The sequence below is a fragment of the Myotis lucifugus genome, unplaced genomic scaffold (assembly GCF_000147115.1).
Source record: "Myotis lucifugus unplaced genomic scaffold, Myoluc2.0 scaffold_1077, whole genome shotgun sequence".
Classification (NCBI taxonomy): Eukaryota; Metazoa; Chordata; class Mammalia; order Chiroptera; family Vespertilionidae; genus Myotis; species Myotis lucifugus.
Genome location: NW_005872125.1, coordinates 58,047 through 77,660, shown reverse-complemented (window position 1 = coordinate 77,660; position 19,614 = coordinate 58,047). Strand labels below are relative to the sequence as shown.

Sequence of the window (19,614 nt, the reverse complement as noted above, 5' to 3'; positions counted from 1 at the left end):
GCCTAGGTGATGAAGACACCCAATGTCTCTCAGTGGTGTCTGAACAAAGGGGCGTACAGCACTGGGCTTTAAAGCAAGGAATATGATGATGGGCAGTTCTGCGGCTCCTTAGCAGGTTTAACATGTCTTGGAAAGGTTTTAGGGACTTCCAAATCACAGCGCAACCCACATGTTCAACACTAGTAGAGACCCTTTTTGCAATAGTCACCCACCTACATCCATCCTTACAGAAAAGCAACACAGCAGTCAGGCCCTATCTGGTTTTGAGGTTTTTTTAAACATTCACTCACACACACACACACACATATTTTAAATAAATAAAATGTATTTTACATATATATATATCACAGAGAGGAAGGGAGATGGAGAGATAGAAACATGAATGATGAGAGAGAATCATTGATCGGCTGTCTCTCACAGGCAACCCCTGGGTAAGGTTCCTCCAACCTGGGCATCAGCCCTGGCCAGGAAGGCCTGGTCTGTTTTGAAGACCTTAAATGTTGCCCAGTCCAGTCAAGCCACTGAGCTTAATAAGAAACTCTTCACCATCAGCAGGTCACTATGTCGGCAAAAGCAACAAACCAGTAGCAGAAAGTCAGAGAAGGGCACCGCATAAACCTAACAGTGCCCCAATCTGTTGTACATGTGGTACAAGAGGGTCTGACATGTACAGCTACTGATAGGCATGAGATTTCGCTGAGCCCATTTCCATAACAAGGAAGGGGTGGGCTAAGAGTCTGTCCAGGGTTTAAGTGCTGAGTCTAGGCCTCTCAATTCCACTGTCACTCCATTGATCTGGGGCTGGAAATAAATAGCTATTCGGGCAAGCTTTTATTCAACACACAGTTCCTATCTGAACAGTTTCCACGTGTCCTCTTGGAAAACCAACAGCTCTCGGCAGTTTCCTGGAAATGAGGGCTCAGACACAACAAATAACACTATGGGCCTCTGGATGTCAGGCACATGCTGGGTGTGGGACGCCATGGCTGGTCCCTCGCAGGTCCCCTCACAGGAGGAGTCTGCTGGACTTACTCCTGTCCCAGTGCCCAGCACACATGGGGGAGCCATTTGGCTCTTTCCCCTCATCTCTGCTCCCTTCCCAGAGCCCTCCCAGAACCACGGGGTGTCTTAGGGGTCTGAGTCTCCCCTGAATGCCTTCACAGTGTGGGAACACGCATCCAAGGGATTGACCATTTCTCTCTGTGGCAGTTTTCTCTATTCAGGGTTTCTAATGACTGTGAGGAGGCGGTAACTGCTGCCTTTCCATCTTCTGTCCATTTTCCCCTAAGGAGCCTGAACCCAAGATTCTTGGTAGAAGGGAAGCCATGGACCTCCCATCAGTGGACATAGTTTTGATAAAAGCCTGGCAGCCGGAAGGGTTTGCTCACAGACTATGGATTCACCTGGGCACTGTCTCTCTGCCCATCCAGAGCCCTGCACTAGGCGCCCTCTGTCCTTGAAACATTCACTCTCCTCAACAGCCCTGAGCGGGAGGCAGGGACAGTCACTTCTTACACATGAAGAGGCTCTGCACTCACCGATTCTGCTCTCACCGACTCTAAGTTCACCGACTCTAAGTTCACCGACTCTATGTCCACCGAATCTACGTCCACCAACTCTTCACACACCGACTTTTCACACACTGACTCTGCACTCAACCGACTCCACACCACCAACTCCACGTCCAACGACTCTGCACCTCACATTCCACTGTTTCCATGCCACCCATTTCAAACTGCCCTATGGGCCGCATTCTAAACTGCTCTGCAAGCAGCTCATGCCCAATGTTAACTGCTTTGAAATACACAAATATTAGGACACTCTCCCTATGAAACTTAAAACCTATCTGGGTAAAGAAAATATAAAGAAACAAAAAGTTGATAATAAATGGAAATTAACTACTTCATTCTAACTTTGTCTACCACATTTCTAATAATTATTGTTTTCCCATCAGCTGAATTATTGAAATCAATCTGTTCCTTTTAGGTAACAACACATCATTTTATTTTGTGGAGTCTTATCTAGAGAGCTCAGCTCCCAGCCAACTGCCTAAGAAACAATTTCACAAATGATTCACTAATGTGTAGTTTATAAGAAAAATGAACAAAGTAAAGCTGTATGTTGGGAAAATACTTTATTTACTTAATTTAAAATATATATTTTTATTAAGTTCAGAGGGAAAAGAAGAAGGAGGGAGGTATATAAACATCAATGATGAGAGACAATCATTGATAGGCTGCCTCCTTCATGCCCCATAATGGGGATCAAGCCCCCAACCTGGACATGTGCCTGATCGGGCATGGAATAGTGATTTCCTGGTTCATAGTTTGACGCTCAATCACTGAGCCACAACAGCCTGATTGGAAATTATTTTAACAAAAAGATATTGTACATAGATTTATGTGAAAGGAGTCTTAAATTAGCAACTGCAAGAAAGACATTTAGAGAGCAAATATGCAGGTATCCTCTGAACAGAATTTAAACATTTAGGCTGGCTGGGGAAACCAAAATGGTGGCATAGGTAAACACTGGAAATTGCTTCCTCACACAACCACTTTAAAAATACAACTAAAAGTCAAAACGCACATCATCCAGAACTAAAGGAAGGCTGGCTGAGTGGAAATTCTACAACTAGAAGGAAAGAGAAAAGCAATGAGACTCAGAGGAGGTGTGGAAGTAAAGTGCAGATGTACGGAGGTGCAAGTCAAAAGGGCTGGCAACTGAGGAGTGGCGCACATGGAGAGGGCTGGCAGCTGAGGACACGGTTGTCTTTTTCAATCGGGAGGGAGTCTCAAGCTCTGAACTGCTCTGAACTCCAGTTCCATGTGAATCTTTGGGGACCCAGACTCATACGGGGAAAAACTGGACTGTCTGGCATCAGGCAGAACTCAAGGGTGGCTTTCTCTTAGAGGTGCTTGCAGTGATTAAAGGGAGCCTGGGATGTGGGCCTCTTAGGGTGGGACTGGGGAGAAGCCATAGCTGCTTGCTCCGCCCTGTTGATCCCCTGAGACCCCACCATACCCAAGCTGTGCACAGAGGCTTTGCATATGAAAGGCTGGCCCTTTGAAATCTGAAAATTACCCAACAAACTGCAGCTGAATCAGAGATACCCAGAACTTCCAAAAGAAGGTCCAAGGCCCCACAGCAGCTTGCATTGCTTCACAGCTGGGCCTCATCTGGGCACCTCCAATCCACAAACAAAGAAGAGGAATCTCTCCTTAGCTCCTGTTGTGTAGCCTCAGGCAGAGGCTAAATTAGCAGCACCTTAGAGATCCAACAGCCAGTGTCCCCAGGGGTCAGAGTGGGAACATCCAGATTACAACTCCTCAGATCCATAAGGGACACACTCAGTGGGCAGACTCAGAGCACCAAAGTCCCACTGAAGCAAGTCTTGCCCCAGAAGAATGTCTCTAGCTCAGAAGTTCTCCCACTGCAGATACAGCTGATTCTCACAGCCAATTGGCCTGGAGGTCAATTCCTCCCAGTGATACCTACAACAATCAAGACTTAACTACAACAAGACTGTGCACAAAGCCCACAAAGGGGTATACCAAGAGTGTCCACCTCAGGTAATTGGGAAGGCTGAGCCACTCGTCCCTATAGGACACCTAACACAGAAAGTTACTCTATCAACACAGGGAAGCATAAAAAATGCAGAGACAAAGAATCAAGTAACAAATTACAGAAATGAAGGAAAGCAAACTACTGGATATATAGTTCAAAAATCACACTTTCAATGTTTTTCAAGAACTTTCTAGAAACCACCGATAAATTTAGTGAGACCCTCAAGAAATCTAGTGAGACCGCTGATAAATTTAGTGAGACCCTCAAGGTTATGAAAAAGGACCAACTAGAAATTAAGCATACACTGACTGAAATAAAGGATATTATGCAGAGTTCCAACAGCAGATTATAGGATCACAAGAATCAAGTCAAAGATTTGAAATACGAAGAAGCAAAAATCACCCAACCAGAAACACAAAAAGAAGAAAAGAATCCAAAAATATGAAGATAGTGTAAGGAGCCTCTAGGACTTCAAGTGTACCAACATACGAATTATGGCGGTGCCAGAAGAAGAGAGAGAGAAAGATATTGAAAACCTATTTGAAGAAATCATGACGAAAACTTCCCCTACCTGGTGAAAGAAATAGACTTACAAGTCCAGGAAGCACACAGAACCCAAAACAAAAGGGATCCAAAGAGGACCACACCAAGACACATCATAATTAAAAGGCCAAGAGCAAAATACAAAGAGAAAATCTTAAAGCAGCTAGAGGAAAGCAATCAGTTACCTACAAGTGAGTACCCATATGACTGTCAGCTGATTTCTCAACAGAAACTATGGAGGGCAGAAGGGAGTGGCAAGAAATTCAAAGTGATGAATAGCAAGAACCTACAACTTGGATTACTTTACCCATCAAAGCTATCATTCAGAATTGAAGGTCAGATAAAGAGCTTCACAGGTAAGAAAAAGCTAACGGAGGTCATCACCACCAAACCAGTATTATATGAAATGCTGAAAGGTATCCTTTAAGAAGAGAAAGAAGAAGAAAAAGGTAAAGATACAAATTATGAACAACAAATACATATCTATCAACAAGTGAATCTAAATATCAAGCAAGTAAACAATCTGATGAACAGAATAAACTGGTGAATATAATAGAATCAGGGCATAGAAAGGGAGTGGACTGACTACTATCAGGGCGGAAAGGGGTTTGGGGGTGTGGGAAGAAACTGGAAAAAATTGTACACCTATGGATGAGGACAGTGGGTGGCAGGGATAAGGGCAGAGGGTGGGGTGGGAATGGGTGGAGGGGAGCTATGGGGGGAAAAATGAGGAACAACTGTGATAATCTGAATAGTAAAGATTTAATAGTAAAAAAACATTTAGGCCGTAAATAAATGAGCTAATATCGTTTTAATTATTTCTAAACTAGTAATGATTTTACTTGTTAATTAAAAATTCATTCTTAATTTAAAATAAATGTAAATTGTTTTAAGTAGATGAAATCTTTGGACTTATGATGGGGGAGTATTGATTATCATTTCTGTTAATTACCTAGCTTCACTAACTGCTATAAAATTGCTTAAAGTGAAACCAGACAACCGAATGGGCCCAGGCTGCTGGTTAATACTTGAACGAATGTAGCAGAGACTGGGTTGACTCATATATGGTGTTTATTCCATTAATGTGGGCAGAATGGGAGAGCAGCAGGTCATCCACAAACATCGGCTCTACTCACACCGTAAGCCAGATTCTTCTCTTGGGTAGAATGATACAGACTCCATGGGAAAGTAGAAATTACACGCATAGGGAAGTAGGCAAGGTACAGTGGTTACAGGTTACAGGCAATGTGGGTTGGGGGTTCGTAAGGGGCTGGTGCCTCAGGGACCAGCTTAAAGGCAACCAGGTTGTTAATCTAGGCTGTTCTGGGGAAAGGAGGATGGCTGGATTCCCATGTCAGCTCCCATGCCCCAGGGCGTACAACTCTCAATCAGAACGTAACAATCACAGTTAACAGAGCCAGATTAATATTTCTTATTATTATAGCTAGTCCCCATATTCTATTCCTGCCCCTAACAAAAGTACAAAAATGAAAAGAAATCACACCTAAATCTGTTTTTTTTTCATAACTACCTCAATCAATTCCTCTTGTAAAATCTAGCCCATAAACTTAACATGCTTCATTTGTGGGAGGCATGATGAGATTTAAAATGATGTCAAACGAACTGTGATCTAAACTGGAAACAAATTTATAGATGTTGTGAGCTGACCTGAGAACACAGCAAATTACTTATAATTGAAAGAATCTTGATATATTGAAAATTACTTCTTTTATCATTATGCAAATCAAGATTTCAATAACTGTTGAATTTATGTTAATGAGATAGTAACTGGATGCTAAGATTTTCCACTCTCTGCTCCCAATATTCAGGGTCAACATTTCAGAGAAATGATGCAAAATTTATGAACCTAGAGCTGTCTTAAGGAAAATTCATAACAATGACACAGAAAACAGGATGAGGCCGACTGAAACCACAATAGAGTGAGTGCCAGCTTAGCACAGTGATGAGCATGTTGCAGACATTGTACCTCATTTAATCCACTCAAAGTCATCAAGGTGTTCCATGAACTCCCATTGACTTAGCTGTATTTTGGATCTCAGATATACAGAAATTTAAGGAGTAATCCAAGGTTTTCTATCCTAAAACTTGGTTCCATGACCTGGCCAGTGTTGCTCAGTTGGTTGGAGCACCGCTCTACACACTGAAAGGCTCTGGGTTCAATTCCCAGTCAGTTTTCATACCTAGGTTGGGTGTTCAGTTCCCAATGGAAGTGCCTATGAGAGGCAACCAATTGATACTTTTCTCTAACATCAACATTTCTCTCTCCTCCACCCCTCCCTCTCTCTCTCTAATGAGTAAGCATATCCTCAGGAGAGTATTGAAAGACAAAATGAGTTCCACTAGGTCTAAGAAGTTAATTTTCAAATTTTAGTTTAAATTCTTGCCAAATTTCCCAATAGTTTCAAAGAATACCTTGGAGTAAACTAAACCAGCAATAACATTTCTTTATTTATATAAGCAGTTTTACTGCACCTAAGCCTGGTCCACCTGGCTCAGTAGTTGAGCATCTATCTATGAGCCAGATGGTCATGGTTTGATTCCAGGTCAAGGCACATGCCACTGTTGTGGGCTCAATCCCCAGGATGGGTGTGCAGGAGGCAGTCAATCAATAATTCTCATCATTGATTTTTCTCTCTCTCTCTTCCTCTCTCTCTGAAACCAATTATATATATATAATGAAATTCTTTCTTTTTTAAAAAAATAAAAATAATAAAGGAAGGATAGAGAACTCACCCTGATTAGAGAGGGCAGTGGGTCTCAGCTAAAAACCTGGGAAGGATAAACAGACAAGCCCCCTCTCCTCCTAGGCTAACACCTCTGGTCCTAAACACCTCTGGCTAACACCTGTGACACCTGTGGGGCCTCTTCCAAAGTTATAGGATGATTCTGTTGGACAGCCCAGTCCAGCACCACAAGGTAAGGATGGAGGATGCTTAACTAACAGGGACTCACTGCACACAGGCCAATCACAGAGTCTCACCACAGAAACACAGTTGCCACTCAATCCCTCGGAACTCTTGCTGACCAGGCCGATCACCTGACTCATAGCTCCAACTACCTCCCAGACTTCCAGGATGGGTTCACGTCCACAGGGAACTCAAAGCACTTATGAATAAAAGTGACTCACCAAAGCTCTTTGCAATTTCCTCAGTTTCTCTACAGGCTCAGGGTCATAGCCCAGAACCCTCTGCATGTCATTGTCCTTCAGTACCAACATCTTTTCCAGCATAAAGCGAATCCTAAAAATATAAACACATGAAAGAGAAAGTCATCAATTTGAATAGCATGTTATTAAGTATTGATTGGGTTACCAATGACATCAAAGAAGAAATTAAAAACATCCTGGACACTAATGACAATGAAAACACAACAATCCAAAACCTATGGGACACAATGAAAGCAGTCCTGAGAGGGAAGTTTATAGCTCTGCAGGCCTATCTCAAAAAACAAGAAAAAATGGTAGTAAATCATCTAACTCTTCAACTCAAAGAATTAGAAAGAGAGCAACAAGAAAACCGCAGAGTGAGCAGAAGGAAGGAGATAATAAAGATTAGAGCAGAAATAAATGACATAGAGACCAAAAAAACAATACAGAAAATCAATGAAACCAAGAGCTGGTTCTTTGAAAGGATAAACAAGATTGACAAACCTCTAGCCAGGCTCACAAAGAAGCAAAGAGAGAGATCCCAAATAAACCAAATCAGAAATGATAGAGGCAAAATAACAACAGACCCCACAGAAATACAAATGATTGTTAAAAAATACTAGGGGCAACTCTACTCCAACAAACTAGACAACCTGGAGGAAATGGGCAAATTCCTAGAAAAATACAACATTCCAAAACTCAATCAGGAAGAATCTAAAAATCTCAATAGGCCAATAACTATGGAAGAAATTGAAGCAGTCATCAAAAAGCTCCCAGCAAACAAAAGCCCAGGACCAGATGGCTTCTCAGGGGAGTTTTACCAAACTTTCAAGGAAGAACTAAAACCTATCCTCCTCAGACTACTACAAAAAATTCAAGAGGAAGGAACACTTTCAAGCTCATTCTATGAAGCCAGGATCACCCTAATACCAAAACCAGGTAAAGACAACACAATGAAAGAGAATTACAGGCCAATATCCCTCATGAACATAGATGCCAAAATCCTCAACAAAATCTTAGCAAATCGGATACAACAGTACATCAGAAGGATCATACACCATGACCAAGTAGGATTTATCCGAGGAATGCAAGGATGGTACAACATCTGTAAATCAATAAACGTAATACATCACATAAACAAATTGAAAGAAAAAAACCACATGGTCATATCAATTGATGCAGAAAAAGCATTCGACAAAATCCAACACCCATTTTTGATAAAAACTCTCAGCAAGGTGGGAATAGAAGGATCATACCTCAACATAATAAAAGCCATATATGACAGGCCCACAGCCAACATCATACTCAATGCACAAAAACTAACACCATTTCCCCTAAGAACAGGAACAAGACAGGGATGCCCACTCTCACCACTCCTGTTCAACATAGTCCTGGAAGTATTAGCCATTGCAATTAGACAAGAAGAAGAAATAAAAGGCATCCAAATTGGAAAAGAGGAAGTAAAACTATCCTTATTTGCAGATGACATTATACATACAAAACCCTAGAGACTCCATCAAAAAACTACTAGACTTAATACATGAATTTGGCAATGTAGCAGGATACAAAATTAACCCCAAGAAATCTGAGGCATTTCTATACACCAATAGTGAACTTTCAGAAAGAGAGGTTATAAAAACAATCCCATTTACCATTGCACCAAAAAAATTAAGCTACCTAGGAATAAACTTAACTAATGAGCTAAAAGATCTCTACTGAGAAAACTACAGGACGTTGAAAAAAGAGATAGAGGAAGACATAAAGAGATGGAAGAACATACCGTGTTCATGGATTGGTAGAATCAACATCATCAAAATGTCCATACTACCCAAAGCAATCTATAAATTCAACACACTTCCCATTAAAATACCAATGGCATATTTCACAGATCTAGAACGAACTCTCCAAAAATTCATCTGGAATAAAAAAAGACCCCGAATAGCTACAGCAATCCTGAGAAAGAACAAAATAGGTGGGATCTCAATACCAGATATCAAGCTGTATTACAAAGCCACTGTTCTCAAAACTACCTGGTACTGGCAAAAAAAAAAAAAAAGACATAATAGATCAATGGAATAGAATAGAGACCCCAGAAATCGGCCCGAACCAATATGCTCAATTAATATTTGACAAAGGAGGGAAGAACTTACAATGGAGTCAAGATAGTCTCTTCAATAAATGGTGTTGGGAAAATTGGACAGATATATGCAAGAAAATGAAACTAGACCACCAACTTACACCATACACAAAAATAAACTCAAAATGGATAAAGGTCTTAAATGTACGACGGGAAACCATAAAAAATCTGGAAGAATCCAAAGGCAACAAAATCTCAGACATATGCCGAAGCAATTTCTTCACTGATACAGCTCCTAGACCTAGGGCATTGGAAACTAAAGAGAAAATGAACAAATGGGATTTCATCAAAACAAAATGCTTCTGCACAGCAAAAGAAACCATCAACAAAACAACAAGAAAGCCCACTGCTTGTGAAAACGTATTTGCCAATGTCATATCTGATAAGGGCCTAATCTCCAAAATATATAGGGAACCCATACAACTTAACAAAAGGAATATAAACAATCCAATCAAAAAATGGGCAAAGGATCTAAATAGACACCTTTCATAAGAGGACATTCAGAAAGCCAAGAGACATATGAAAACATGCTCAAAGTCACTAATCATCCGAGAGATGCAAATCAAAACAAGAATGAGGTACCATCTCACACCTGTCAGATTGGATATCATCAACAAATCAACAAACGACAAGTGCTGGAGAAGATGTGGAGAAAAAGGAACACTCACTGCTGGTGGGAATGCAGAGTGGTGCAGCCACTATGGAAGACAGTATAGAATTTCCATTTGACCCTGTGATCCCACTTCTAGGAATATATCCCAAGAAACCAGAAACAGAAAGAATATATGCACCCCTATGTTCATAGCAGCACAATTCACCATAGCTAAGATCTGGAAACAGCCTAAGTGCCCATCAGTAGATGAATGGATTAGAAAACTGTGGTACATCTACACGATGGAATACTATGCTGCTATAAAAAAGAAGGAACTCTTACCATTTGCAATGGCATGGCTGGAACTGGAGAGTATTATGCTAAGTGAAATAGCCAGTCAATGAAGGAAAAATACCACATGATCTCACTCATTCATGGATAATAAAGACCTTTATAAACTTATGAACAAAAATAGATACAGAGGCAGAGCTGCCTCCAACAGACTGTCAAACTGCAGCGGGAAGGCCGGGGAGGTTAGGGGGATGGAAGTGAGGGGGGGGAAGAGATCAACCAAAGGACTTATATGCATGCATATATGCATAACCAATGTACATAAGACACTGGGTGGTAGGGGAGGCCAGAGGATTGTCAAGGGCAGGGAAAAAAAGGAGACATATGTAATACTCTTTGTAATACTTTAAGCAATAACAAAAATAAATAAAAATAAAAAGTTTGAGGACCCCTGGTTTACAGGTTCTGGGAGGAACTCCCACATTGCCAAAATCAGTGAGCACATCATACAACTGTAGACCTGAACTTTGCATTCTGAGCTTAGTGTCCTTTAAAGGTTCTGAGGCCCAGGGGCTGGAAGAGTGGCAGGACAGTCCCAGGACTCCACTATCTCAGAAGCCACAAGAGTGGGAGGCCCAGAAATAAGCTCCACAAATCAGTACCCCTAAGCGATTCTTCATTTGCAGCAATCTGTGGAAACTAAAGTTCTGTTGAGAACTTGGCAACCACCACCATGATTCATGGGCTCTGCCTATTAGTATCTTTCCCCAGCCCCTGGGGATGACTGCATTATGTCAGTGCCTCAGTCCTAAGGGCACAATCTTGCCTAGTTGGCTATCTTTCAAGGGACTTCTGCTTCCTGTCCCCCAACTGGGATCCTCTCCCTTCAAGTTTCATTCCCAGCAGTTGGGAAGAGTTTAAAACCCTATTTCAGACAATGTCCCTCTTTTGTTCTCCACCATCGATGGCCCTAGGATCCTGAAAATTAAACTTAAACTTCTCTCCAAATACTTTGCCTCATTTTCTCTGTTGCCTTTAGATACAAAACAAGCCCAGGATTCCCGAGTCCTCCCAGCTCAGCCCCACCAACCAAAATCTGACAGGGTGGCATTGCAGCCTGTCACCCTCTTTCACACATCACACCATGTATCACCCACAGGTGACTCACTGTTCTGGACTCAGTGACCTGGGTTTCAGGATCTGACAGGCACAAGCATGTAAGGATGGAGGGTAAATGGAGTGAGGCTGAGTAGAAGTCTTCAAGCAAAACAGAGTCTGGGAGGCACATAGGCCTCAATGCTGACTGTTGCTGCTCAACAAGCTTCAGACAAACCACTGCACCATGGGGACAGTGCCTCTGAAGCCTGGTCCTAGTTGTGACCCAGCGCTGGAGCCTATAGGTTAACAGAACAAAAAGGTCAAAGTGAGCACCTGGAAGCAACACCCAAACCAATCAGCACTGGATAAGACCCCTGGCCTGGGCTTTCATTGGCTAAATGCAGCCATAATTCGGCGCAGTGCACTTTGGGAAACTTACTTTTTCAGGCCCAACAGGTGGAATTAAGATCTCAATCACTGACTGATCATTGCAAATCCTGGTGTTGGGGACGCCCGGTGGTGCTGGAAAATGACAAATTTAGGATTTGGTGGCTGGTCACAGGTTGCATGGAAGTGTTGTCTGCAACTGATCTCTTGTTTTGAGATGTAATTTTAGATTTCATGAAGTCCAGAATGCTCCCTGAGGTGAAACGTATTATTTCAATTATTCCTGAGGACCACAAATCTAAATGGATATATTGTTTTTAAGTTTTTTTCTTTGATTTTTAAAGAGAGAATGAAGGAAAGGAAAAGAGAAAAGCACTGATTGGTGCCTCCTGCATGGCCCCCACCCACTAGGCTTACACCCAGAAAACTTGGCTTGTGCCTCACAAGGAATCTAACTGGTAACCTTTCTGTGCATGGGACTACACTCAACCAACAGACCCACTCCAGCCATCAGATACTTTATTTTTATCAAAACATCTTATTATTAATAGAAAAATCAAGATAGGAGAAAATGTACATAATCCTCTCCGAGTTGTTTAAAAACAAAATTTTAAAGGGTTCATGGCCAACAAGTTGACATTTCCTACATTGTCTGCATGTTTGCAGTCATTACACATTGTGAAACTATGGAGCTAAGAGTTACTGAATGTTCACTACATGTGCCAAGCCCTGGATTCAATGCTTTACATGAACTATTTCAACATAAATTGCATGATTATAGAGTTAATAAAAGGCAGGGCTGGAAGACAAACCCATGTGTCTCTAACAACAGAGTTCTGGCTTCTACTGTTAGGCTCTGTAACTATTAGGATTGGCTAGATGTTATTATAAATTACAAACAGACCCAAAGATTTATTGGTTTTTATATTAAAGAAGGTATCTTTCTTGTTCATGCCACATGATCTCCCTGATTCTCCTGAGACTTGTTTAAAGAGAAGCCACCATATACATACCTCCTGGATATATCAGAGATGTACAGAGATGGTGGCAAGTCTCAGTGCTTCCAGACTTTTCTCTTAGTAGTGACAGGCTTCACGCTCAGCACATTTCATTGGTCAAAGCACTTCACAAGGCTGCAGCAAATTCAGGTGGTCAGGAGGGAAGTCTGACATACTTGATGGCCACATTCATGTGACTACATGGGGCCAGCCTCTTTTGGGGCTGTGTATGGGCGAAGAAGAGCAGTGAAGATTGGTAGGAAGTGACAGTGGAAATTAGTTCAGATGGTTCCCTTCCCCCTCATCCAGGTGCATTTTGCCCCAGAGCTGCCCACAACCACTACTGCCTAGATTCAAAGGAGTGAACTTCAATAAGAGGAATTTTGTCAGAAGTCATTGGCCATGAACTCAGAGCCCACTTTTGAGTGTGATCTTTAATAAATCCCTGGCTGCCTCAGTTCCCCCACTATGTTCGAGGTGAAGATCCACATGTTAAGAATGTTTATTGGAAGACACAGTACTGAAAGCATTCCAGCATCCATGTTCTTTGAAATTAATATCAATCACTACTCTGTCTCCTAGTCTCTATCATTTGCATAGCTCAGTTGAGGGCTCCATCAGGTGGGGCTGAATGTAAAAATGCTGACATTAACATCAATGTTGGTCCTAGGTTCCCATTCTTTTGTGCCTGAACCTGTGCTAAATGTTGTCCCTCCATTGTTCTCTAATTTTCCCTCCTTGTCTCAATGTTCCTGAGTGCCCAAGCTCACCCAGTAAATGATGAGAGTCCAGAGGTCAGTAAATGATGCTCCAAGCAACCCCAGGCACATTCCTTATTAGGTGTCAGCATAGCTTATAAATGGGCAAGGGATTGACCTTCTCTTCAGGGACCAGGAGGACCACCTGGGTATGCCAGCCTTCTCCAGGGGTATCCAGTTCCTCATTCCTAAGGGGGAATTAGGGTCCTAGGATTCTTCACCCTCAGCTTTCCCCCATATGCACCCATCCAGTGATTCCTTTTCAGGGATTCAGGATCTTCCAGATCCTCCTCAAAGGCTTACAGTCCACCAAAAACAGTGCCTCCACACTCTATTCTTCCATTCTGCCACCAGTCTTTCCCAATTCTCCAACTTCGCTCAGCCTACAGTTCTATGACCCTTCACTTCATCCATCCATGAACCTGAGATGGGACCCAAAGGGGTATAACAGTGGCATGGAAGAGAAGGGGCTCAGCCTGGGGAGCAGAGAAGAACATATTGTCCTATAAATCACCCCTGTGGAGATTGCCTATGCATTTGTCTGTTGCTGGGGTGCACACATACAATCTCACAGGGAACATGCAGACATCATAAGCACACAAATGCATGGGTACAGAACACCCCCAGGCAAAGATGGGCTCTCAGGTGCAGGACTTGTGGCCAGGCTCACACAGACCCAGACTATAGACTCGGACATCACTTTGAGGGGAATACACAAATACACACAGATAAGAATACATGGGAACAAGACAGCGTCACGATGCACACTCACACACACAATGGACACACAGAGGCACACACCAGAAGGGACATACGTGGACACAGTAGACACAAAGAAAATAAAAAACACAGATACAATCAGGAACACTCAAAGGGGCAGCAATTCACACATACAACCAACACTGACAAGCAAAGCAACACTCCCCTTAATGCTGAGTCATACTAATACACTGTTTTGAAGGAAACATTAAGAACTGAGGTGCTGTCTTGACGAGGTAGTACGGTGGGTTGGAGAATCATCTCATAATGCACCTCCCCTCCCCCCCCCACACACACAATAGATTGTGAATTTGATCCCTGGTTGGGGCATGTATGAAAGGCAACTGACCCATGTTCCTCTCCCATTAATGTTTACTTATTTATCTCCCTGTTTCTCTTTATTCTAAAATCAATAAACATATCCTCAGCTGAGGATTAAAAAAGAAAAATGTAATAAGTAAGGTATTGAATTTTCAAGAACATAGCATTAAATCCAGAGCAATCTCTCTAGAACAGTTATCAGAGAATCATTTGAATGCAGTCAATGTGTCTTCTTTTACCTGGGAGGCTAACAGAATCACTATTGCTGATCTCAGAAAAACCCCACATAATTAGTGTCATAGTCATGATCCCCTCCTGGCTTTCATTTAAACACTAAAATATGATGGTTTCTGAATAAAGTCATCCCTTCATTTCCATAACTTAGGTTAGACTTTGAGTGATAAAAATGAACTTATCTTAGTAGAAGCTGTTTCTGAGGGATTCCAACATAACTTTAGGCACTGGAGTGAGGAGAGCCAGTTCTCCCTCCAGGTCCCATGTGGCCATGCACTCCCTGTAGATAACTAGAACCTAGAGGTGCAGGAGTGATGCTCTGAGTAGACCCAGACACCGTCCTCTATTAGTTTTCAGCTTAGCTTTCACATGGGCAAGGGACACCCTCTCCAGGGATGTCCAGTTCCTCATTATTAGTGGGGACTTAGGAGCCTAGAAGTCTTCCCCTCAGCTTTCCCCCACATGCACCCATCTTCACATTCCTTTCCAAGGATCCTGGATCATCCAGCTACTCCAAGAAGGCAGTCTTCCACAAACATTTCCAATCCACGCTCTATACCTCCTGTCTGCCATCACAGTCTGCCCCAATTCCCCACCTTGCTACAGCCTGAGGTTCTTGGCCCTGTGCTTAATTCATACCTGAGATGGGACCTCCAGAGGGACACCAGCTGCCTGGAAGAGCAGGAGAATAAGGGGCTCAACTGGTGGTGGGGAAGAAAAACAGGTAATCCTCTACATGACCTCTCCGGAGATTCACTATGACTTGTCAGTGGCTGGGGTGCCCAGACTCAGAGAGAAATATACAGATAACACCAGCACAGAAACATGCAGGTAGAGAACACCCACAGCCTCTTCTGGGCACTCAGGTGCCGGACTTAGGTCCAGGCTCACATAGACCCACACTGTAGACAGGCAATACCAGAGGGGAACACACACGCGCGCGCGCACACACACACACACACACACACACACAGAAACAAACAATTGGGGCCACCCAGACAGTGCCACAGGACACACACACAATGGACACACCCCCATATGCTGGCAGGAACCCCTAAAACAATCCTGTCCAGGGGCCCAACCTCTCTGCCCCCTCAACCTCACATCCCACAGTATATTGTCCCTGAGTCCAGGCTCCATCACCTCACTCCAGGTGCAAGGGTCTGCTCGGCACAGGCCAAACTTATGGAGGGGGAGACCACCTGGAATGCATCCCCCAATGTGGTATCATGTTGAGACCAAGCCTCTCCTTCAGGAAATGCTTGTATGGCAGAATAGTCTCACCATTAAAAACACACAGCACCATTTCCTGGAGAATCCATGCTACCTTCAGGACTGGTTGGGCAGTGGTATTTTTCATGAAATGAAAATGGAAAATGACCCAGAAATGCAAAAATAGAGAGATTCAAACAATGCCCATGGGGCTTAGGAGAGTGTATGGGCTGCTCAGGGGTACGTGAACTCATTTGAGGGCCTCAAGTATTAGGAGCTGCTCCAGAATGCCTGGGAGGGATCTGGGATCCTCAACCACCTGAATCCAAAATAGCTCAGTCTCAACCCCTGGCTAGAAGGTGCTGAGACCACAAAACCCATGTCCAGGAGTTTTTCCCAGCTCCTTAGGGTTTAGTCTCAGGGAGCACAGATGCCATAATTACCTGAGGGTGACTCTTCAGCTCAGCCCCAGTTCCCCACCCTCCACACTGACAGCAGGGCCCCTCCCCTCCTGTCCTCTCCCTCACTGTGTGCTCTGCCCTCTGAGAATCCTTATGAGGGCAGAGGGTTCGCCACAGGGTTCCAGTCTAGTCTGTGATGGTGTTCGCATGTGTTGACTCGTTTGGTGAAAAAACACACAAATATATTGATCAGAGAGCAAGAGAGAGAAGAATAGGAAGAGGGAAACACCCATTTTGTGTTCCACTAATTTTATACATTGTTTGATTCTTTTTTTAATATAAGCTTTATTTTAAATTTAAAGAAAAACTGAAAATGAGTATTTTTTTACAAATTATACCAATATTGAAAACGTAATTTGGGAATGTTGAACATTAGTTCTCAATTCAAAATAATGACATGTCTTGGTGTTGGCTAATGTAAAGTTTCTTTAAACCTAGTACTTTATATAAGTTTAACCATTTCATCCTTCCTAAAATTCAGTGATTATGATTCAACTTTAGAAGGTTAAAGCAGTCTTCTATGTAAAACCCCATATACCTTTTTGAAATACAATATATTTACACCAGCGAGGAAATGATAAAAACCTGTAAAAACCACATGGGACTTGCCGAAAAGGCTGCCTACATACAGAGGGAGCATTTCGCCTCAGCACACACGCGTGATCCAACAGACTCCCTCACGTTCTCTTACACAGCCACCTGCGTGGTTATAAATGCCGCTCTAGCATGTATGAACTGAAAATAACATATGATTTAAAAGGTCCTTGAAGACACAGGGGAGTGGAATGAGCCTGCGCTGAGAGCAGCACCACACAGGCTGTTATGAGGATGTGGCCCAGCTGCCAGCCCAGCTGGCTCCGCCCCTGGGGAAGCAGGCCCCGCCCCGTAGGAACAGGCCCCACCCCAGGGGAGCAGGCCCCGCCCTCAGACAGCTGGTGGAGGGGAGCCCAGAAAGACTGATGGTCTTGTTGATGATCTCCACGGCCTCCTGGACCTCGTCCTTCTTGATGACCAGCGGAGGTGGAACCTGATGATGTCGCCATGGGTGGGCTTGGCCAGAAGTCCATTATCTCGAAGGCGCAGGCGCACCTTCCAAGCATCTGAATCTTTGGTTTCCCGGGTGACGGTGGCATCCAGCAGCCCCTTCCCACGCACTGCGGTCACGATGTCCCAGGGCAGCTTCCTGAGCTCATTCTCTTCTTCCAAAACTTCGAAGGCGGCGTTGGCCCCGCAGCTGCCCAGGGGGTTGCCCCTGTACGTGGAGCCGCGCTCCCCAGGCTGGATGGTCAGCATGATCTCGTGGTCACACAGCACCGCCCACACCGGGTACAGGCCACTGGAAAGGGCCTTGCCCAGGAGGACGAGGTCAGGCCTGACGTTTGCATGGCCGACTGCCAGCCATCGCCCAGTCCTGGCCAGTCCTGTCTGGGTCTCATCCAATAAACAGGACTGGGTGCCTGGCGCAGAGCTCGCGCACACCCCTCAGGCAGCCTGGGTCGGGACAATGACGCCCGCCTCGCCCTGAATGGGTTCGACCATGAACGCAGCAACGTTTGCATCCTGAAGAGCACGCTCAAGAGCAGGTAGGTTGTTGTAGGGAATGATCTCGAACCCCGGCATGAAGGGACCAAAGCCGTCGTCGCTGCTGGGGTCCGTGGAGCTGTAGATGGCACACAGAGTCCTGCCCCAAAAGTTTCCAGCTGCGAAGACGATCTTGGCTTTGTCCTTGGGGATGCCCTTCACGGTGCAGCCCCACCACCGCGCCAGCTGGCAAGCGGTCTCCCCGGCCTCCACCCTGTCTGTGCTCATGGGGAGAACCTGGTGGTAGTTGAAGAGCTTCGTGACGTTCTCCTCGTCTTCGCCCGGCACGTTGTTGTAGGAGGCCCGCGAGGTTGGCGTCAGCTTCCCCGCCTGGCTCTTCAGGGCGTCCACAATCTTGGGGTGGCAATGCCCTTGGTTGACAGCGCTGTGCGTACTCAGAAAATCAAAGCATTTCCTGCCTTCCGCATCCCACAGGGAAATACCTGTCCCTCTCTCCAGGGTGACCAGTAAGAGGAGGTAAAGTGCGTCCCAAAATTCACGCAAGATTTGAATTTTGCGTGAGCATTAACAACAACAAAAAATAAAAGCCCAATTTTACTTGGTTTATTGAATCAGATTTTAATATCTGTTACCCTATGATTTCAATCCCTTCAATTTGATAAGCATTACCAAGTACCAATTATGGCCCAGGAGCCGGGACAATGAAGACCAAGGCTTTGCGTATGTACCAGCAAAGCTGTGGAGGCCATTTACCCATTGTGCTATTCCATACAAAACCCTATTCTGTATACATTATGAATCAATAAAAAATTTACAATTTTTAATTATAAACCTGTGTTTTCTATCAAAATTACTTCTTGCGTGAATTTTGGGACACCCTTTAGTTGTGAGCGCCATACTTGGCTTTCCCATTCAAAAACGTCATCCGACCATAGAGGGCCTTGGACCATCTTCTTAGTCACCACAGATGTAGCAGAAGTCACTGGCGTGTGGGCGCCCCGCCACAGTCTGCAGACGAGCTAGCTTGGAAAGCATCGTGTCCGTGGAGCAAGAATTGGAGCAAGAATTCCACCGACCAGCTACCCTTTCTCCTGTGGTTAAGATGGAAATGCAGATTGCTCAGCCTGGATCTGCTGGGTCCAGTAATCCCTGGTGGCGCCTCTGGCTCCAGATCCAGCGGCTATGTCTTGGTGGCAGCACATTGTTTGATTCTTGCATGGAGCCTGACTGAGGATGGAACCCACTACCTTGGCACTACTGAGATGATGCTTTAATCAACTGAGCTCTCTGGCCAGGGAGAAACTTATCAGGGGTTTTTAGTAAAATAAGTCACTAATGTATCTGAGAATAGATAGATACCAGAACCACTGGGATGAGAGATAGTGATGGAAGGCAACGGCAATTCTCGGGTCACGCATCCCGGAACCAGAGAGGAGGGAGCCTGATTCTGGGTTGTGTCACCTGACAACTGCCCTCTCATAATCCAGGATCCCTCAGCAGGTATCGGAGAGCTGGTTTCGGCCTGATTCCCTGCAGGCCAGGCCGCAGGAC

General features: G+C 44.2%; 1 protein-coding gene across 1 annotated transcript in view; it reads right to left on the bottom strand.

Moving 5' to 3' along the window:
* LOC102436961 (ornithine aminotransferase, mitochondrial-like) overlaps window positions 1–19,098 on the bottom strand; it is a 31,470-nt gene extending 12,372 nt beyond the window's left edge. The window contains 8 exon segments of the mRNA XM_023747971.1: window positions 7,256–7,367; window positions 17,424–17,544; window positions 17,547–17,959; window positions 17,961–18,024; window positions 18,027–18,583; window positions 18,948–18,967; window positions 18,969–19,071; window positions 19,073–19,098. Of these exon segments, the coding sequence (XP_023603739.1) occupies window positions 7,256–7,367; window positions 17,424–17,544; window positions 17,547–17,959; window positions 17,961–18,024; window positions 18,027–18,583; window positions 18,948–18,967; window positions 18,969–19,071; window positions 19,073–19,098 (1,416 nt within the window).
* Window positions 19,099–19,614: the final 516 nt, after the last annotated feature.